Genomic DNA, 19,752 nt, shown 5'->3' with positions numbered 1-19,752 from the left:
TTGAACCCATCCTTTAATTAAGGTTTAGGAGGGTTAGGATGAGGTTGGGTCCAGTGAGGAACTCTAAATAAGGGACAAAACAAAAACACTCAAACAAACTCTATTTTGAAAGCCACGGCACCGTTCAAACTCCCCACTCGGGAAATGACGTGAATACTTGTGTTTACTTACTAATCGATTTCATCTAATAATACATTGCTCAATATTTTTAGTGAACTTGTGTGAACTAGTGAACTGGCGCGTGCATGTGTGTGCGTTCCTCTCGGTCTCCCTCGCGCCCCGCCTCCCTCCCCCCTCTTGTCCAATCAGAACAGAGAACGGCCATCCCGGGCCGCGCGAGCGTACGCAGCAGTAGTGCGGTGGGGGAGGGTCACGTGTGTACACACTGTAGGGCTCAGCAGCACTCCAGCAGTAGTAAAGTCTGCAGCGGACAGCCCCCTTTTCAGAACAAGCCTCGTCGAAAAGTTGAGAGATGAAGTCAGTCTTTACCGAAACGCCGTAAAAAAAAAAAGCGCTTCTTCTTGCTGGTTTTCAGCCGTTGGGAGCGCGAGGAGGAGCCGAAGCGGGAGTTTTTTAGGATGCGTGTTTGTAAAATGAAACGACCGAGAAATGCCAGTGGAAATGCTAACGTTACATCCAGACCCGATGCCACCGTAGGTTTGTCCCCGAGCCAAATCTATACGTTTCTGGTGAGTTTTCCTCTCTTTTTTCCTCTTTTCTTTTCTTTGCTATCATCTGGACCCAATAATGTTGCGTTTGAGTTCCACCTTGCAGAGAGGGACAAACGTGAGTTTACATTTACAGCCCCGTGGACGCGAGTGAAGAGTCTCTGTGCCAACACAGTAATAATGTGAAGCCGTGACAGCTATGCACGCTTTGATCGGCGCAGTCAAGTGTGATGGAGAGAGACGCAAAGTCCGCAACAACAAACGTGAAACACGAAAAGCTTGCTGGGAGTTTTCTGTGCCCGGTTCTGCCCGAGTCGGTCCACGGTCCCAACGACGCGTTTATATTTGGAAAACATCACCTTGAAGATGTTTCTCACGGGATCAGCTTTCTCGAGTGCTGAGGAGGGAGAAATAAAGTTTCTCAGTTTATTCAGAGGTCTCCTTATACAGCTGTGGGAGAAAACTCGTTGAATTCATATGAGCCATTATCTCGTTGATATGACATCTGTCATTAGAGCTATTAGGATGTCACGTGACAGCTAAATTAATCATATGTTTAAAACTAGCAGTCTATTTAAGACCAGGCAGCCTAGTACATCTACTAATATATGGCCTTAGATGGCAGGCCATCAATGAGTAATTAGGCTACTATTTGTGTGTGTGGGTGTGTGTAATATATTTATGTTTAGCCTCATGAAGTTGATTTATTATTAACATTTAAGGACATTTACTACTTGAGGGTTAATATCAATGTTGGATTATTTCTTCTTTATTATTTCTACATAGGCACATTAATATGTTCTCCTAATGGGTGGTTTTCTTCATTTTTTTTGTCCAAGGCTTGACATCTTTGTTTTGATTAATGACATCAAGACTTTTCATCAGCTTTTGAAGCCACAATTTAATAACAACAGATCTTCCCCTTGGCGACTATTTAGGTCCCACTAATTATGGAAAGCAGCTGGCGGCTGAGTGAAGGCTACTTTCTGACAAATGAGTTCTGCTCAGATAATTCACACAGCCCGCCAAATTAAATGCCTCTTGAGATTTAGGCTTTGCACTTGTTGTTGTCAACTTCATCCATGTGACATGGCCATGTGTGCCGTAGCTTAATGGCAGTAAGCCTGCTTTGTGCTGACCAGTGAACTCTGACTTTGTTGTATGTCTGTCACACTTCAACATGTTTCTGAATAGACGCTGAGAAAGCCGTCTTGACTGGCCGTGCGTGACCGTGCTCGACCAGAGCCCCTACCACTAGAACTTGAACCTGAGGCAATGCTGTGTTTTTTGTTTTTTTTTTACAAAACAATCAGTCAATTCAATCATCAACATATTGAAGCTTTTAGTTTTGTGATTAACCCCTCAAGGAAAGAAGTTTGCCAAGGAATAATCCAGTCAAAAACAAGCCCCCTGGTTCCCTGTTTCAGCTCTGTGACTTGAGTCTGTGGGGACTCGTGATGCTTTTTGGCAAAAACAATTCTGAATTATATTAAACCATTTTTCACAAAAATGGAGTTGATGGCAAGTATTTTAATCACCTCTGAGAGCTTAGTCGTTTTAATTTGCAAAATGTTGTGCAGCATTAGCATGCACCTGAAGTCAAATGGTTCATTAATGCTCTCCGTTAATGGGCCGCTTTCCAAGATTAAAAGGCAGCTGAGAGACGCACGAGAACCAGACAAGACTTCCTTAATGGCCTCTCATACTAATAGTAGTCTAGTACTTCTGTGAACAGGTACTTAAAACTGTACACTATGAATTGCTATGCAGCTTTGTGCATTAAATGTCATTGTGTTACACTTCACCGTATTGTCTTTCTGTAGTATTTCCGTTGCTGCACGCTGCTGCTGCAGCAGACGCGGGTAGCCAATCAGGTGACATCACTCTTCTGAGAAGAGCCTGTAAATTCCAGTAAGGATATATGAGGGGTGTGGGCCTAGTATGTCACACTGCTCCCATCGGCCCGTGAGATCTGGCTTCAGAACGCTAAGACGTCAAGCACATGGGCGTCACTCTTACGAGGTCGTGCTTGGTGGGGCCGAAGCCCGGCCTCCCCCTCTGGGAATATTTGACTTAACCACTTTTGACATGGAGTGAGGCAAAAGGTTCAGACGGGGCTTAATCGAGTCTACGACTGCGGTCAAAGTCATCAAGAGGAGCTCTTACAAGAGCTTAGGCTATTCTTACCTAGTCGTGTAACTTTACGGACGGCACCTTTACGGTGAGCCGCTATCAGGAAGCCACATTTCTCCTGGTTTTATTCCACATACCCACGTGCATACTTCAGTAACTGCTTTGCATACTAGATGCCTCATGAAGTACTAGTACATGCTGTAATAACAACAGCAGATATTGCATTTTGTTTTGCTTATGTGTTCACAGCATATCTTTGACGTCCCAGCATCGCTCCCATCTGACTTCAAATTGAAATGGCTCTTTTTTTCCTCTGAACTCAAACAGACATGGCTCGTACGCTTTCACTAGGAGTAGACTTTATTTCTTTCACCTCGCCTGCCCCTTTCGTCCCCTCAGCATAGTGGAAAATGAAAGATTTCATTATCTGGGGCTGCTGGTAAAATGTGCGGCGCTAAAGTGCAACGAAAGTAGAGGTCGCCCAGCGGGAATTGATGCAGTAGGTGCAAAAGCTAGTAGTGGTTGTTCACAAACTCAATATAAATACCATGATTTTAAAGTATTGTTGTGTTTTCAACCTTTACAGGAACTTGCTCTCGGATATTGTAGATACTGACATTTTCTGACTATTTTGCGGAAACTGCTCCATTAAAGGGTTCGGCCTATTTTGTGGAATTCCCACGAGTGTTGAACACAATATGTGTGTACATGCTCTCAAGTTTCTGTCACTTTCAGTTGGTAAACATAGGAATTTCCGAGGTTTCACTTCCCACTATTTACCTTCAGTCCAGTACGCGTTCAAAAATACCACGGCTTCAGTTTTTGATTGTCCCGCTCTTGCATCGAATACTCTGCAAAGGGTGTCTGAAGCGCAACAGGAGACCGAGTATGTGGAAACAAACTGACAACCAGTGCAAGACAAACCCTTTATTGTGGAATATGAGGAGCCCTGTCACTCTCAGAAGCTGTAGCCAAAGTGCTAATGAAAGGGTGGCTAACACGTCTGGGCACAGCAGGTGCTAATGAGTGGGGACATCCAGCCTCAATGGACTGCGTTCCCTTTAATAATCACCAACTTCTTCTGTCATTATCTCCTTAAGTGATCAGGGGTTGTTGAAGGGGTGAAGAGCAAACAAACTTCCTCCAGTCTCCAAACCCATTCAGAGGAAACGCACATAATCCATGCAAGCGAACCATAGCTAATTATGTACTTTAGTCAAGGCCTGGTTCGGTAAATGAGTCACTGAGCTGCTTCTGTTGGAGAGCCGTGTTTACAAGAGGTCTGACCGGGGCTCCTGTCTTTGTGAAAGGGTAACTCTCCGCTTTCTTACTCCTGGTTCAGTCCAGCTCTGCGCTCCAGCCTCCACGATAGTCTCATTACAGACATTTAAAGCGTTACGGAGGAGGGGCCGAGCCCTCGTGTGTGCATGTGCGTCTGTGTCTGAGGCTGGAGGCCAAAACAGCCCCTCTGTAGTGGCGTTACGTAAGTAAACGGAAGAATGCTTCTTCCCCTTTTACTGGCATCGTTACTCATCTTCCTGAAAACAGTTTCATTTTTTTATGTTCATTTTTTTTTTTTTTTCTTCATTTGCTCTTCAGAGGATCGTTCCAACATGTGGAAAAATAACTGCCAAATGATCGCAGAGGAAGTAAAAGACGATGAACTTGGATGACTTTTCACCGCAATCCTGCGATGGACCTCGTGATCTTCCACATCCTTGACCAATTAATGATTCAATAATTTATTTAAAATGTCATGCGTTAATAATGCAAGACAGTGTTATGTAAGTTTATTTTTCTCCAAATTGCAGCCCCCGTTGAGCTTGGTCCCAAACACTCCCGACATGCGCACGGTTCCTTTCTCTGACCTCGCCCCGAACTCCAACCTCGCGACTCGATCCTCTCTGACCCTCCGCCAAAGCTTGCTTCACATTTCACTCTTTATAAATCGACCCATCATCACCTTCTCTACCCCCGCCCAGTCAACCTGAACAGAAGGTTAAAGTGCTTTTACTCAGACGTAGTAACACCAAAAGCAGTCTGTAAAAGTGTCAGGTAAAGAAAAGTGTTCTGCTCGACCATGGGAAAAGCTCAAGCACAGCACAGCTAGTAATGCCCCTCCATGCGGCTGTGACAGAGGGAGGCGTCAGACACTTGCTCTGCCCGGTGTGAGGAGAAATGGTGCACTTTGAGGAAACATATTGTGGGGCGTTTGTATCCAGCCAGTCAGATGCAGTGAAGTGAAAGTAACAGTGTTACCCGGGGCACAATGGCTGCGCCGTGGCCGACAGGTTTTTGTGTTTCGGCCTCGTTTGCTCCTCCAGTCAGCAAAAACGGAGGGTTGGATTTTGCACAATGTGGTTTTAGTTTTTTCTGTGACTTCCTCAAAACTTAGCAGGAGTGGAATATAATAATCATATCTATGTTTTACCTGAAACTAAGACTCACAGTGTTCTTGTTAGCTGAGCTTCATGACTACAGAGAGCTGGTCCTCTTACAGTCTGCTGAGCACCAGCAGGTTTCCACACGGGTACTTTTGTGTCTAATCATCACCGGGTAATTGATAAAATATGAGCTTCATGATCTGCTCTGTCGCTAACTCCTGTATCCTGCTCTCTCTCTCTCTCTCTCTGCCTGCAGTCGACCCACTGAGAGACTTGTCCTGTGTCGGAGCCCAGCGATGTGGCTCTGCATGGTTTACAATGAGACCGACACCAGCGTGGACTTCCGACTCTGCCAGGACTTTGGCCTCATCCTGTCGGTCTTCTCCCTCATCTACCTCCTGGTGTGCTTCCCGCTGGGGCTGTGCTACAATGTGCTGCTGGTCGTGGTCAACCTCTCCAACAAGGTGTCCATGACCATGCCGGATGTTTATTTCGTCAACATGGCCATCGCGGGCCTCGTGCTCAACCTGGTGGCCCCCGTGGAGCTGCTGAGCTCCACCTTCACCCGCTGGCACGCGTGGGAGTACAACAACGAGGTCTACATCACCCTGCTCATCCTCTTCAACATCTCCTCGCTGGTCATCATGTATTCCACCACGCTGCTCAGCCTGGACTACTACATCGAGCGGGCGCTGCCGCGCACGTACATGTCCAGCGTGTACAACACCAAGCACGTGTGCGGCTTCATCTGGGGCGGCGCGGTGCTCACTAGCTTCTCCTCGCTGCTCTTCTACGTGTGCAACCACATTTCCACGAAGATGGTGGAGTGCTCCAAAATGCAAAACAAGGAGGCGGCAGACGCCATCATGATGTTCATCGGCTACGTGGTTCCAGCCGTGGCCGTTCTCTATGCCTTCGTGCTCATTTTGCGCATCAGGAAGGAGTCTACGCCTCTGGACCAGGACTCCGCCCGCTTGGACCCTTCTATCCACAGACTGCTGCTCGCCTCAGTCTGCGTGCAGTTCGTACTGTGGACCCCGTACTACATGACCCTGTTGGTACACACTGTCGCCGGCGCTCCGGGGTACATTAGCAACGCGCATTACTTGCCGACGTATCATTTCCTGAGGTGCGTGTCCAAACTGCTGGCTTTCTCCAGCAGCTTTGCGATGCCGCTCATGTATCGGCAGATGAACAAGAACTTCTCCAGCAAGCTGCAGCGGCTGCTCAGGAGGCTGCACTGCAGAGACCAGTCCTGCCCTCATGAACGCTCAACAGTGCAGCAAGTGGTGACGTGAGACCCCCTCCCCAACACACAGACACACACACACACAACCCCTTTGAGTTGACCATGCCCCTCCGCTTCCCCCTTTCCAGCCTCTTGGCGTAGCCGGCACTTATCTCCCCACTACGGAGCCAGTATCTGACTGGGCTCCCTCGCTGCGCTGGACTGTGTTAGGAGCGACTTAGCTAACTGTGGAATTTCCGCTCACCTTTTCCAAAATCGGATCTCTCAAAGTTCCACATTAACAAACAAAGCAAAAAACCACTAAGTGCTGTTTTTTTTTTTTGTCACTGAGTGAAGTTTTCCACTAAGACACTTGAGCGTCTAGTTTGCGGGCGGTAGATTGGCACAATCAGCTGATAGCGACCCGATGCGTTTCACACAGACACTCATGAAATCTCTTGTTAGCAGGGGGACTCTCAAGCACTATGCCACCGCAGCGGCTGCAGCTCCTCCGATACGGGTGTGTTGTGAATATGCTGCTGACAGTGTGCAGGTTTGACCGACGCACGACCGCCAAGAATTTACTGTCGAATCACGATATGCTACTAGATATGTTTATAAGCTCCAAGGAGAATAATTCATAGACACGCGATGCTCTCTGCTGTCACGCAAGCAGAAACCAGCTGGCTATATGAACTTTAATAGTCAAATTATCTTGGTTAATAATGGACCCTGCATTGATAGATGGTGGCCGGTATATCAGTGACCACCACAGCTGAGCAACTTGCTTTGCATGTGTCAACATTACGTTTTGCGCTGCCAGTAAACATCAGTGTTTGCTGCCCTCAAAGAGGGCCTTGGAAGCCTTGATCTCTTGACTGAGAACCAGGGGCTTGAACGTGATTCCCCATTATCAGAGTAAATCAACTTCACATTTTAAAAAAAAAAGTACAAAATCAATGGTCTCTTTATTTCAAACAGTTTCTTCCTCCCAGTACGACCCTAAAGCTAGACTTACTGTACTTGTACTTCACTTTTATAAATTGGGTTGTGAGGTTGAGACAGGCATAAAGAGATTATTCTCACTTCAAAGATCATCAAATAAATGACTGTACATTCTCCTTTACAGCTCGTGTTCAGGCTTTTGGACATAACCGGTATACCTCTTGTGATCTCTGCTGAAATCACATCACCAGCCATAAGCAGAGAGCTTCAGCCCCCCCCGCTCCCTCTCCATGAGCTCTGTTGAGGAATCCTGCATGGAGAGCCTCACTCGGGGTCAGTGCAGTCCCACAGTGTCACAGAGAGGGCCCTGAGGAGGTGGCATGTGCATTCCCAGAGTTGTTTGAGTGGTTGGAAGCGTTCTTGCGGTGGAAATATGAGACCTTACTGGGTCACTATCAAAACCGTCACATATTATAAACCACTCGCCTGTGGAGCACCTGCAGACGGCCTCATGTGTGATGCTGCCCCAGAACCAGTGAGCTAATGTGCTCATTTAATGGTGAAGCTGCTTTGCTCTCTTGCCTGCCACTTAGGAACAGACATGAGGTGATGAACCACAGTTAGAAAATGAAAAAAACATGTAGAAAATGTGCTTTTGCATGAGTGCCGCTGCATTACTGCATTTGTTTAAATTTGCTTTCTGAATTGGAGGGCTTGTTTTTATTTTAAGCATCCTGTGAATGGAAACACAGCAGGGTGGGGCAATCACTTGAAGATAAATGGCAACCGTTATATTTACTCACAGACAATGATTAAAGAAGGGCACTTATGTTAGATTTACTTTTAACTTAACAATAAAAGCTAAAATTCTTGTGCTATAAAATGTGCTTGGCTTTTGCTATAATATTGAAGGGATTGCCAGATGTGCAACAACCCAGATGTGATGCTTTTCATACATATGTGAAGTTATTATTAAGATTATGACATTATATCACATATGCTGTTATTTTCTGAAACATCTCGTGACCGGCGGGGTCGAACATTTGAACGTTGGCTGCGTAGCCCCACCCTGGTGTGTATCTGCAGTCAATCAGTTAGAAGTACTGTTTATTTTCAACTGAGTCTGTGTGTTTACATTATGTGCTGCCCTTTTTTTGAGAAGAAAAAAAACCCCCAAACATGTCCATATCGTGACACAGTTAATCATTATTCAAACTCAGTTCAAAGTCCAGAAGCCGACTGTTCATTTGGGGTTGGAAGGCAAACAGTAGTGCGCGTGGTTAACGATGCGTGGTTTGAATCAAAGCTTCACAGCCTGAAGATGGAAGTGTGAGCAGCTTTTGTTAAAGATGGAGTCCATTTTATATAATGTTAGAGATTGCAGTCACCAAAACACTTGTATTTAATCAACATTGACACTTGATTTATGTGAATAGACTTGAGTGTTTCACAGTTTTTTCTCATTTTGTGACACGTGAACGTGTTCCTGTGAGGGCTTTTTCATGCAGGTAATCTGGAAAGAACTGATATTTAATTAACTTACTTTCATTTTGTGAAGAGGCAACTCACTAGAAGGCACTCGACAAAACTCCAAACTTCTTAATGTGATCATTAAAAAAAAAAAAAAAAGAGTTCCCGAGATTGACGTTTTGTTCAACATCTGACTACAAAAAAATGAACGGCCCGGCCAAACCTACCGTGTTGCTGCAGCGCCACCTGTAGGCCAAATACCACCACCTATTGCAAGATGGCTTGGAGTGGATATGTGTCATCTAAATTTGGTTGCAATTACACAAGAAGACCTCACTTTTAGCACTAAAATTAAATTAGATTTCCTTGATGTTTTTTTTTCTGAATTTCCCCTTCAATCGCTTAATAAATATCTTGCCAAGAGACGGGGCTTATTTCTTGGCAGAGAGAATAATTAGCGATCGCCACTAATGGACCGACTGCACGATGCGAACAACTGGCAAATAAAGCTTCATTAAATTCGGCTCGATGTCACGCCAGCCTCGGATTACTGCTCAGTTCTTGAGTTTTGGTTTATTATTTCGGAGGAGCCGTGACATTGGAGCAATAATCAGAGTTCAGATAAATTGCTGAAACGCATAAAGACCAGACGTGTAAAAAACACTCTCAAAGCTCTCGTGTGCCGAATGTATGCAGATGCATTTTAGCTATTTGAACAGCAAAACCTCAGAAGTCCAAATGAACCCATTTCCAGATGTGATGCTTTTTGTGACTGTGTTTGTGAGTGTATATGTATAATACAAAACAATGTGTATATAATGTATGTGAGAGATTTACAGGAAGATACCATGCTCTTTCAAAAACAGTATTTTCTGAGAGATAGATATATTTAGATTCTGTAAGCAATCTACTCTATTGTCAACTGAGTCAAAGACTGATTAAATAATAAACTTAACTTTTACCACTCCTTATTTCAATGAAACTGACGTTATTCAAGTTTTTTAAACAAAATATCTGCTGTGCGGTTTGTTGTTGAAAGGCTGCTTGGTGTGATTGATGCCAAATGTTTCTGTTTGTGCAACACGTTAACTAAATTTGACAAGTTTATAGGAGACAGAACTTGGAATTGGTGCTTTGTTCCCATCAAAAATGTCCCGCTTGAAATGGAAAATGACTATTCTCGCTTTACTTTTTCATTTGAAAAAAAAAAAAAGGCTGACCGCTGGACTCCAGCCAGGACACTGTTCCCCGTTGCTCCTCGACCCGGTGATGGGGTCAGGACGGCGGTGCAGCTCGTCCAGGTTCTTCTCTCCCTGGAGCTGCAGTGACCGTGGGAGTGAGGTCGCCGCACAGCCAACAGCAGATTGCTTGTGGCGAGACCCCCTTCAACCACGCCACTCTGACTGGGGGAAAACAACAGCGTTCCAGGAATTCTGGGAATTGTTTTGTCTCCTGTGGGTCTGACCGTCCTGTCCTCAGTGCAAACAATGCTGTGTAGGCTACATCTGATCGAACAATGCTACACACAGAGCTGTTTGTCCGGGGGTGGGGGGGGCGCGTGGGGGGGCGTAAAAAAACCCGGTGCTGCAACAGGAAGCTAAGAGAGTTGAGACGATGACTGAAAATCTAACTTAGCAATGGATGCAGAGGTAAGGTACCCATGATGCATCAGCTGTTGACTCGGCAACTGTAACATTTGATTGCACAATATATATTTTCAACATCTTTGGAGGAGCCAAACCGCAGAGCAAACAGAAGAGGTCCAGCAGCAAGAGGGGGATCTCTTGAATTATATGTACGACATCTGGAAATTATATGATAATGGAGTGAATCGAACATGGTTGTCATGGTTTTCCCTTTTCCTCTGGCGTTCCACAGGGCTTTTTATATATATTTGTTTGCAAAGGACACAAAACATCAGTCACTCGGTGCAGTGCAGTTACAGTGTGTATTTATGGGCTTCTTTCTCTTCTTGTAGAGCGGGAAACTAATGATGCAACGGGGTTGGATTTATCAGAAGTAATGCAGCTGAGAGAATACGACACTGGTCACTAGAAATAGGTTGTCGAGCCAGAAGAAAGGTCATCAACCAATAAAGGACTAATAATACAAGTTACTTTCTTGTCCTTGCTGTCTAATTATTGCTGCTTTTAGCTTTGTGCTAGGCAACAAGTGGTTGTTTCCCCGTTCCCAGGCATTGTGCTAAGCTAAGCTAACTGACTGCTGGCAGCTAGTGTGGGTAATGCGTTTTTAGAAACCATTTTTGTCATATTTAAATTCTCTTTAAATCCCTACATCAATAAATCAAATAACATGAGAAAAATATATGTTTTTGGGGCGAGTGGCTAAGGAAGGAGGCCTGAAGGGGGGAGCTGCCGCTAAGGCTAACTTGGTGAGTTAAAGCTGCTAGCTTCTTTTATTGGTGAAGAGTTGGCGCAACTAGGCTGGTTTCTCGGTTAAATACTTTTTAGTAATCTACTCGTTCTGCATGGTTTCTCACCGTCCCAGTGTTTATATATATATATATATATATATATATATATATATATATATATATATATATATATATATATATATATATATATATATATATGGGTTGTATTAATGCATCTCATCAAATAAAGGTTTGATAGCAGAATTCCATAATATAAATGTATGTCTCTCAACTCTTAATATCTGATTTACAAAAATGAAGTTGTGTGCAGCCAAAATTAATGTTTTGCATCATTTTCCTCAGGTTGCATCAGAAAAAGCTCTGAACTGGAAAAGCATCCATCTGGAACGGGGTAACGCTGACAGCACAGTTTTTTTTACGTGCTACATTTAGTCTTCATCCAGACCAAAATGATTAAGGTCAACATCAGTCTATCATAACATCAGACCACCTATGAAGCTGGAGTGTTTGGCTTGTAGCTTCAAATGTTTTATCTGGCTGTGAACCAGATTTCACACACACACACACACACCCTCAGACCACCATTGTTTATGTTAATGTGGCTCAAATTGGGCTGCAGAATGTAATGACTAGAACAAGGCGAGACCGTTCAGTATTTTCAAATCTATCCCACACAATGTGACACACGATGCGGTGAAAGAGAAAGAGAGTAAATGCGTCAGACCTCGAGAGAGTGAATTCTACTCACGTCACAAAACTACTATAAAATAAATTAAATAGTAAAGGTTGGACATTTCGAGCAACAAAATGATGTTCCCACACAGTCACACTGCTCTCTCTGGTATGTTTCCGAGGTAAAAGTCTGAAACACATGGACGCATTGTACATGTAAACAAGACAACTACCGTGTTGGGCTCAGGCAACACAACTGCTTGATTGACATCATGGTTTGGAACAAAACAGAACTTCTTGGTACCACTGGGTTCACACGGGACACAAGCAGCCGTCTCCTGGCTGAAAGTGTGTCTTGGCCGTACGCCACCTTCCTGCACTTCCGTGGCTTCATTTGAAGCCTGTGTGTGAAACATCAAAAGCAAGTTCTGCAGTTCTGGTCTCCAATGTTGTCCTTGACATGTTTAAATGCTCCCATCATATGAATCCTACACAGGAAGGAGCCTTTCATCTTTGACCCCGCCACATCCCCTCAGCTCCAGGGAGACAAATGGACCAGGGCAGATGCTTTAAAAAACAATCCGCCCTTCCTCCCCTGCCAGTCCTGTTCTTTGCTCTTCCTCTTCACGAAAAAAAATACACTAACAATAAAATCCCGGCATCAGCTAAATATCAAACATGGCCCCTTGAAGCAGTGCAGAGGAGCTGGACTGTGCATGTTCCACTCAGAGGTTGTGGTTGTGGCTGTGGGAGATGTTCGATGGAGCCAGAAGCACTTCAGACTGGTAAGTGGAGGCAGATGAGGGTGTTGTACCCTCCTCCTCTAGACCTCCCACTTTCACTTCCCCGACCACAAGCAGTTAAACCCCACAACTTCCCATTAACAGCACTGGTAATGTTGTCTTGTTGATTAGATGTCACTCGGTGGTGAGTCTTTTTGTTTTTGTTTTTTTTCATTCATAGATGGCCTCTTTGTTTTACAAGAAAACAAAAGCTATTACGATAATATGTTTTCTGCATGATGCTATGATTTCATGGTTATCGTAACAGAAAACCGAGCCCAAAGCAGATGTTGGATCCTCGTGGTAATTGACCGTGTAATCCAATCTTTGAGCCCTCAGACCCTTTGGAAGTCACTCACCTCACCATTCTCACCATGTTTCTCTGGTTCAGCAAGAGCTTGAGCAGTGATCTTTACATTTTCATCCCCTTGGCAAACAGTATTCACTGTTTATACCAGTGGGCCACCCAGTGGACACAAAGAGTAAATGCACCCTCTCTCTCAAGCACAACGACTGCTGTTGGTCTCACAGAGGAAACAGTTGAAGCACAATGCTTCAATTGTGAGTCATGGAGATCATGAAGAGGCAACAGACCGGAAGGCAGATGATTTGCCATAAAGGTGACATAAAAATACGGTAAAAAAGAGCACCCTGTCGCTTTAAATAACTGTTTCTGCGCCGCACATTGCGTCTTTAATTTATTTAAATCATCCTTTCCTGTCACACAGTTAGCACATGCAGGATACTTTTTCTCAGTACATTTTCCAAATGAGGATCACCGTTTAGTTGACCCTAGCTTATTTAATCAGTTACTTGGAAGTGATTTGTAATATGGAGAAATCCAAGAAGCAGTCAATGGCACAACTATTTTTTAGTTATACAGCAAGACTGCTCTGCTGGGCTTCACAGTAGTTTACATTGTTTGACTTGTTTGACTGTGAGAAAATGTTTCCAGCAAAATGAAAAAGAACATAACCCATTTCATCCGCTCTGCTTCAGTGCCGCGGGACTTCATTAACTTGGTCTCATCTCAGGCCATCTGGGAAATGTGGCCCCTCTCCTCCCTTTCTTTTCCTCTCCCCCTCTCTCTTTGACTGTCTCGGACACCTTTCCACTGACTGACCTCCACGTCCACACTTTCCCCTTATCTGTGTCAAGTCATGCGGGGCTGAATAACTGAGATTTCAGGTAGCAGAAAGAACATCTCACACATCAGACTTGCTGTATGACCTCTCAGACGTTTTGCTCCCAGCTGCTGAATCGATTTTCTACCGCAACTAAAAATCTCTTCTGCTCACCCGCAGATTCAATTCTCTCTTGTTCCCTCGCTTGTCAAAAAAAAAAAAAATTGTGCCAGCAAGACCACCAGCTGCCACCATTTATTTATACTTTTCTTTTTTCTCTACCTTTCATACACAACAGTGTTCAATCATGATTTTAATCACCTTGAAACCCCCAAATAATTTTGAGAGAGCATGAAGGTAAATGAATTGCATGTTTAGACCAATCTGTCGCCCGGTTGCCAAAAGGATGCAACAACTGGACAGAACCAAAATAAATGCTGAACATCTTCCTCTTCATCAGCACACAATCTAGAGCTACTGTCCTCAGTTTTTATTCTACTGGAAAGCTCATAATTAATAGAACAGTACCAGTTTCCCACAATTAAAAAAAAAAAGTTTTTTCCTCAATGCAATTTCCCCAAACTGTTGTCAGACTTGTGAAATACCATGAGGAGAAACAAGTGGGCAGGCTATTAGACCTCCTCATGACATGGATGCCGTGGATACAAACAGAAGAGGACATCATGTGTGTAACATTGCATTGCACTTGTCTGCCTGAACTGTCTGAAACCTTTGAAAAAGTGCCTCCGTAACCAGTAAATCTCTAATTGTACTATTGTAACTCGCTCCAGCACATCCAAGCTGGAGTTGTGGATGTCGAACGCGCTGTGACCGGCCCAGTCTCCGCTCCCTCCGCTGGCTCTCTGTTGTTGTTGTTTGCGTGACATTCAAATCTCTGGAGCCGGAGCACATAGCGCTGCCAAAGGAGCGGCGACGCCAACCCTCCAGGCAGTGATCCAGGCCTGGCCTTGACTTCCCTCTCCCCTCCGGTTGTCTGTGCATGAAGTGACCTTCCCACCATGTGAAGACCTCAGAGTCACATTCTGTCCTTTGCAGGAAAACTGTAAAGTATGGGTGTCATGCACTCTTGTGTCCAGCGCTTTGCTTTCATCCTGAAGAGAGGATACTGTGATTTATTATGATGCAGCTTGCTCGATATCATATATATATACATATATATATATATATATATATATATATATATATATATATATATATATATATATATATATATATATATATTGCTCTGTTGTTGCAGATGATTATTGTATGTCTGCGATTATTGCAGGCATCTGCAGTTAATGCCCCCCACCCGTTAAAGACATTACACTCGCCACATCAAATAGGTCTCCACTGCCACAGTTTGGATGCATTGATTAGTTCAAATGATGTCATTGTTACTCCTTTCCCAGAAGCAAAGAGTCTGTTCTGCGTCCCCCTGATTGAGAGTGAAGGCTCAGGGCTTTTTTACTCCTTCTCTGGATGTAATTGTAGGATTGAGAATGAACAGTAAATATGAATGGGTTCATGTGTTTGTTGTCTGTAGGGATCAATAATCGATACAGATCAGAAGATAAGATATTTATCCAACATGTTGATGGTAAAAAGTAAGAAAGGTCATGCACGGTGTGTTGACACAGCTCTTAAGACTAAGAGCTCGACGACCCAGTTGAGCAAATACTGCATAAATATATAAGTGGTTTCCATAACAACCCGACCTGGTGGAGGTAAACTCCTCGCTCATTTACTGCCCAAACTCTACTTTCTTCAAATCAGCCGCCGGCCGGTTCAGTAGCTGGATCTGTACAGATGCTCAGCAGACACCTGGAATCACAGGCTGCCGGGAGAGAGACGAGGAAATGTGATGAAGCACGGCAGCGAAGCGCAGGCGACAGACCCTCTCCTGCCTCTCTCTCCCTCCTCTCCTCTCCAGCAGGGTTGGGCCAAACAGCAGGTGGTGCACAAGAGAAGCCCGGACATGAGATCTGCAAATCTCTGGCTCTCAGACCTCTGCACCGGACAAGCATGGAGCAGCAAAGAATCCCCAATTTGAAAAAGTAAGTGCTGCTTTTGACGTTTTTTTAATTTATTTTAAAAAATATTTGTGGTTATGGAATAAAGCTTTGTGTGATTTATGTCATTTTCAAGTTTTAAAAACAAAGCATAGTTTGCAGTAAGATTGCAGGTGATAACTATGTGGATTTAAGGTTCATTTAAGGTTCATATGGTTGTTCAGGTGTGTGGCCAGGTCTTAGGAATCCAGTTGCATGATAAGTTATACATTATGCCATCAACTAGTTCTATATCTGCCATTCAATGTCTGAAGTGACTTGTTGTCGTCTCTGAGAGGAACCGGTCTCACTGATTTTGGGAGAATTTATGAAGATTAAAACAAGCTCAAAACTGAAGAACTTATTCAAAAATGTTTTAAATCTGTTTTGAAGTATCCTTTCCTGACGTTAGAAAAGCATATGTTAGGGTTCAGGTATCAGGGACATCTTTGTTGACAAGTTCATTGCCCTGAATAATTTGTTAAAATTACAGGAACATTAGATTATACTATACTATATTGTATAATAATATGATAAAAATAGAACTGTGGGAGCTTTTGTGCAGGGTTTGAACTCTCCCGTAATTAAAAAGGAAAGGATGCTACTGATGTTGTGATTATGATTATGTATATAGTGAATGTAGTGAAGGATTTAAAAACTATGGCAAGAAGATCATTTGTAAGATTTCCAGCCTGTGCATGAATTTTGCTTTCATGTGCATGCATGAGCTGAATTATTTCTTTAAAGACAATTGTTGATAAGAATGCATTAATATTGCAGAAGGTCTCCTCTGGAGGAAATAAAAACGCAAAAGGCTGTGATGTTTGCTAAAGGTCACGTTTGCCAAACAGAAAACAGTCCTATCCCTGGAGAAAGTCAGAGATTTGGGGCCTGAAAAGCACCAACCAAGGAAGAGCACTGTTAGTAATGTAAACACATCTTTGTATTGTGTACATGGAGAACTGAGTGTGATGTCTGTCCACTGAAGCCGTGAAAACACAGAGCTCTGTTAAATGTTCATGGCAAATATGTTTTCGTCTCGCCAATTAAAAGTCATCAAGTCTGGACAAACGGTCTCGAGGGATTGGCCGAGGATTTCTAAGGAGGATTTCAATGCATCTGTTTAAGCCGGCATCTTGAATGTTAATGTGCTTACTTAGTTCTCTGCCATCCATTTCAGACCCTTTAAAGGTCTGCCTCCAAAGTGGACTTGTACCATACAACACTCCATCTTAAGATCTTTATGTTCTTTGTGAAACAAGTGCTATTCATCGTAGTTCTTCTCATTTAACTGCACACACGATCGCTTCTTTTTTTTTCCAAGTCTGTGCTCCTAATTGTCTTTAATGTTCTGATTTGTTTCCTCTCCTCTCCACAGCTCAGGTGTCACAGCAATATCGTCTCCGGTCGGTGCTCTCTGAATAAAGATGCACCAACAAATCAGATGACTCAAAAGAAGAGAAAGAAGTCCAGCCTCTGATCTCAGGAGCGCAGCTTGTGATGATGTGAGTCCTCGGGTTGCAGAGACCATTTTAAGACATGGAGGTGCTTCTGTTGTGTGTTTGTCACCTATTGGTAGATGGACCTTGATGTCAACGTGATGAGGTCATGGAAACCGTAACCGTTTTTGTCCATTCACCTGACTTCTGTCAGCATGCCAACGCAGCATAGATGACTCACCCTTTAAAGAGACATCACTGGGAACTAACATTGTCTAACGATGTAGCAGCAACAGGGGACTTACATGTGGCCCACAATTCAAAACAGTCCAATTACAGTCAGTATGGAAGTGCAAACAACCTCTCTGGTCTGGATATATGTTAACAGTACAGAACAACTGAACACTTCAAATGAGAACAACACCGGGGATTTGATCGAAGACTCAGACAGACACCAATCGTACATCGTTGGTCTCTTCCTGTCCTGCCTGTACACCATCCTCCTCTTTCCTATCGGATTTATTGGTAACATCCTCATCCTGGTGGTGAACCTGAACCACAGGGAGAAGATGACCATCCCCGACCTCTACTTCGTCAACCTGGCCGCAGCCGACCTCATCCTGGTGGCCGATTCTCTTATTGAGGTCTTCAATCTGAACGAGAAATATTACGACTACGCCGTCCTCTGCACCTTCATGTCCCTGTTCCTGCAGGTCAACATGTACAGCAGCATCTTCTTCCTCACGTGGATGAGCATTGACCGATACGTCGCCTTGGCCAGCTCCATCAGCAGCCGCCCGCTGAGGACTATGCAGCACGCCAAGCTCAGCTGTGGCCTCATCTGGATGGCTTCCATCCTGGCCACGCTGCTCCCCTTCACCATTGTGCAGACGCAGCACAGGGGCGAGGTGCACTTCTGCTTCGCCAACGTCTTCGAGATCCAGTGGCTGGAGGTCACCATTGGCTTTTTGGTGCCCTTCTCCATCATTGGCCTGTGCTACTCTCTGATCGGGAGGATCCTCATGAGGGCCCAGAAGCACCGTGGATTGTGGCCACGGCGGCAGAAGGCCCTGCGCATGATCGTGGTGGTGGTCCTGGTGTTCTTCATCTGCTGGCTGCCAGAGAACGTCTTCATCAGCATCCAGCTGCTGCAGGGCACGGCTGACCCTTCGCAGCGGACTGCTACCACCCTGTGGCACGACTACCCGCTCACAGGCCACATTGTTAACCTGGCAGCTTTCTCCAACAGCTGCCTCAACCCCATTATCTACAGCTTTCTTGGAGAAACCTTCAGGGACAAGCTGCGGCTCTTCATTAAGCAGAAGGCCAGCTGGTCCGTGGTGAACCGCTTCTGCCACCACGGCCTGGATTTACACCTCTCTGTCAGGGGCGAGGTGTCAGAGGTGTGACCGCTAAGAAGAGGCACCATCCTTATCAAACTGAGGCCACAGAATATGCTTAAGAAATCTTCATATCAGAGTGATGTATCGCCCAGTGCCAGTGGGATCTATGACCTCATCTTTCTTCATCTGTTTTTTAGCTTTGCCTCAGCCTGCCTGCAGTTAATCCGCTCACTTTCTGAACAAAAACACCAACGCCGCCAAGAATGTACACTCAAAGAAGGATGAAAATGAAATGACGTGTGTGTCCCTTTATGGAGCCAGCGATGCACATATAGCAACGCTATAGTTGTGTTTATCATGTTGGATTGGCTTCTTTAAGGGGATTTGATGTACTTCATAAAGTTAGCCAGGCAACAGTAAATTGAATGCTTGTGACAGGCTAAATGTCAGCATCTATTCTTGAAGAACAGCCAGCGGGCAAAGATAAGTAATGAACAGATGAGTGTCAGAGGAGACCAGCCTTTGTGTTTCAGACAGACAATAATTAAATGTAATCAGGCAATCCGTTTCATCTTCAACAGAGAGGTCATTGTAGTTAGAACCCACATGTAATGTCACCCAGTTTATAAAAGAAAAACATGCATTTATAAAGAAACTAGCACACACATCCACATCACCATGACGTCCCGTGATGGAATGACCTAACGTGAAACAAATGTGAACACAATCCAGGACATCACCGTTACGGAAAGACACACAATCCATAGCATGAAACTTCCCCAGTTGCTTACTTACATTAAAGCAATCATGTTTTGTATGACAAGTTTTCTGAAAATGTATGTTTAAATATGCAAACGAGGCATTTTAGTATGTGCTAATTTCCAAAGCAGAAGTCTAAACATTGGATAGTTCCAGGTTAAAAAAGATTGTTTAATTTTGCTGTGCACTTAAGATATCTCTTTGATTAACTCCATATATCAGAAAATACTGTCAACAGCCAAAGAAAATAGAAAAAGAAATGTTTGCCTTGTCTTTGGAATAAAATGTTCCATGAATCAAGCAATGAATGATATATGAACAAACTCCTCTGTGAGATATTGATGAAATAGGAATGAAAC

General features: G+C 44.2%; 2 protein-coding genes across 2 annotated transcripts; both read left to right on the top strand.

The window, feature by feature from the left end:
* Positions 1-374: 374 nt before the first annotated feature.
* gpr146 (G protein-coupled receptor 146) lies at positions 375-10,060 on the top strand. The gene is made up of 2 exons (XM_068579375.1): positions 375-689; positions 5,442-10,060. The coding sequence occupies exon 2, from the start codon at positions 5,482-5,484 to the stop codon at positions 6,481-6,483; it is 1,002 nt and encodes a 333-aa protein (XP_068435476.1). The 5' UTR covers positions 375-689; positions 5,442-5,481; the 3' UTR covers positions 6,484-10,060.
* Positions 10,061-17,596: 7,536 nt separating this feature from the next.
* Positions 17,597-19,487, top strand: gper1 (G protein-coupled estrogen receptor 1). The gene has a single exon (XM_068579078.1). The coding sequence runs from the start codon at positions 17,597-17,599 to the stop codon at positions 18,698-18,700; it is 1,104 nt and encodes a 367-aa protein (XP_068435179.1). The 3' UTR covers positions 18,701-19,487.
* Positions 19,488-19,752: the final 265 nt, after the last annotated feature.

This window comes from Clinocottus analis, unplaced genomic scaffold (assembly GCF_023055335.1).
Source record: "Clinocottus analis isolate CAN_PGR_092001 unplaced genomic scaffold, fCliAna1.0.p SCAF_16, whole genome shotgun sequence".
NCBI classification, from domain to species: Eukaryota; Metazoa; Chordata; class Actinopteri; order Perciformes; family Cottidae; genus Clinocottus; species Clinocottus analis.
This window is presented reverse-complemented; position numbering and strand designations above follow the sequence as displayed.

Excerpts from the sequence above, each read along its gene's own strand:
- gpr146 (XM_068579375.1), top strand. The coding sequence starts at position 5,482 with ATGTGGCTCTGCATGGTTTACAATGAGACCGACACCAGCGTGGACTTC.
- gper1 (XM_068579078.1), top strand. The coding sequence starts at position 17,597 with ATGTGGCCCACAATTCAAAACAGTCCAATTACAGTCAGTATGGAAGTG.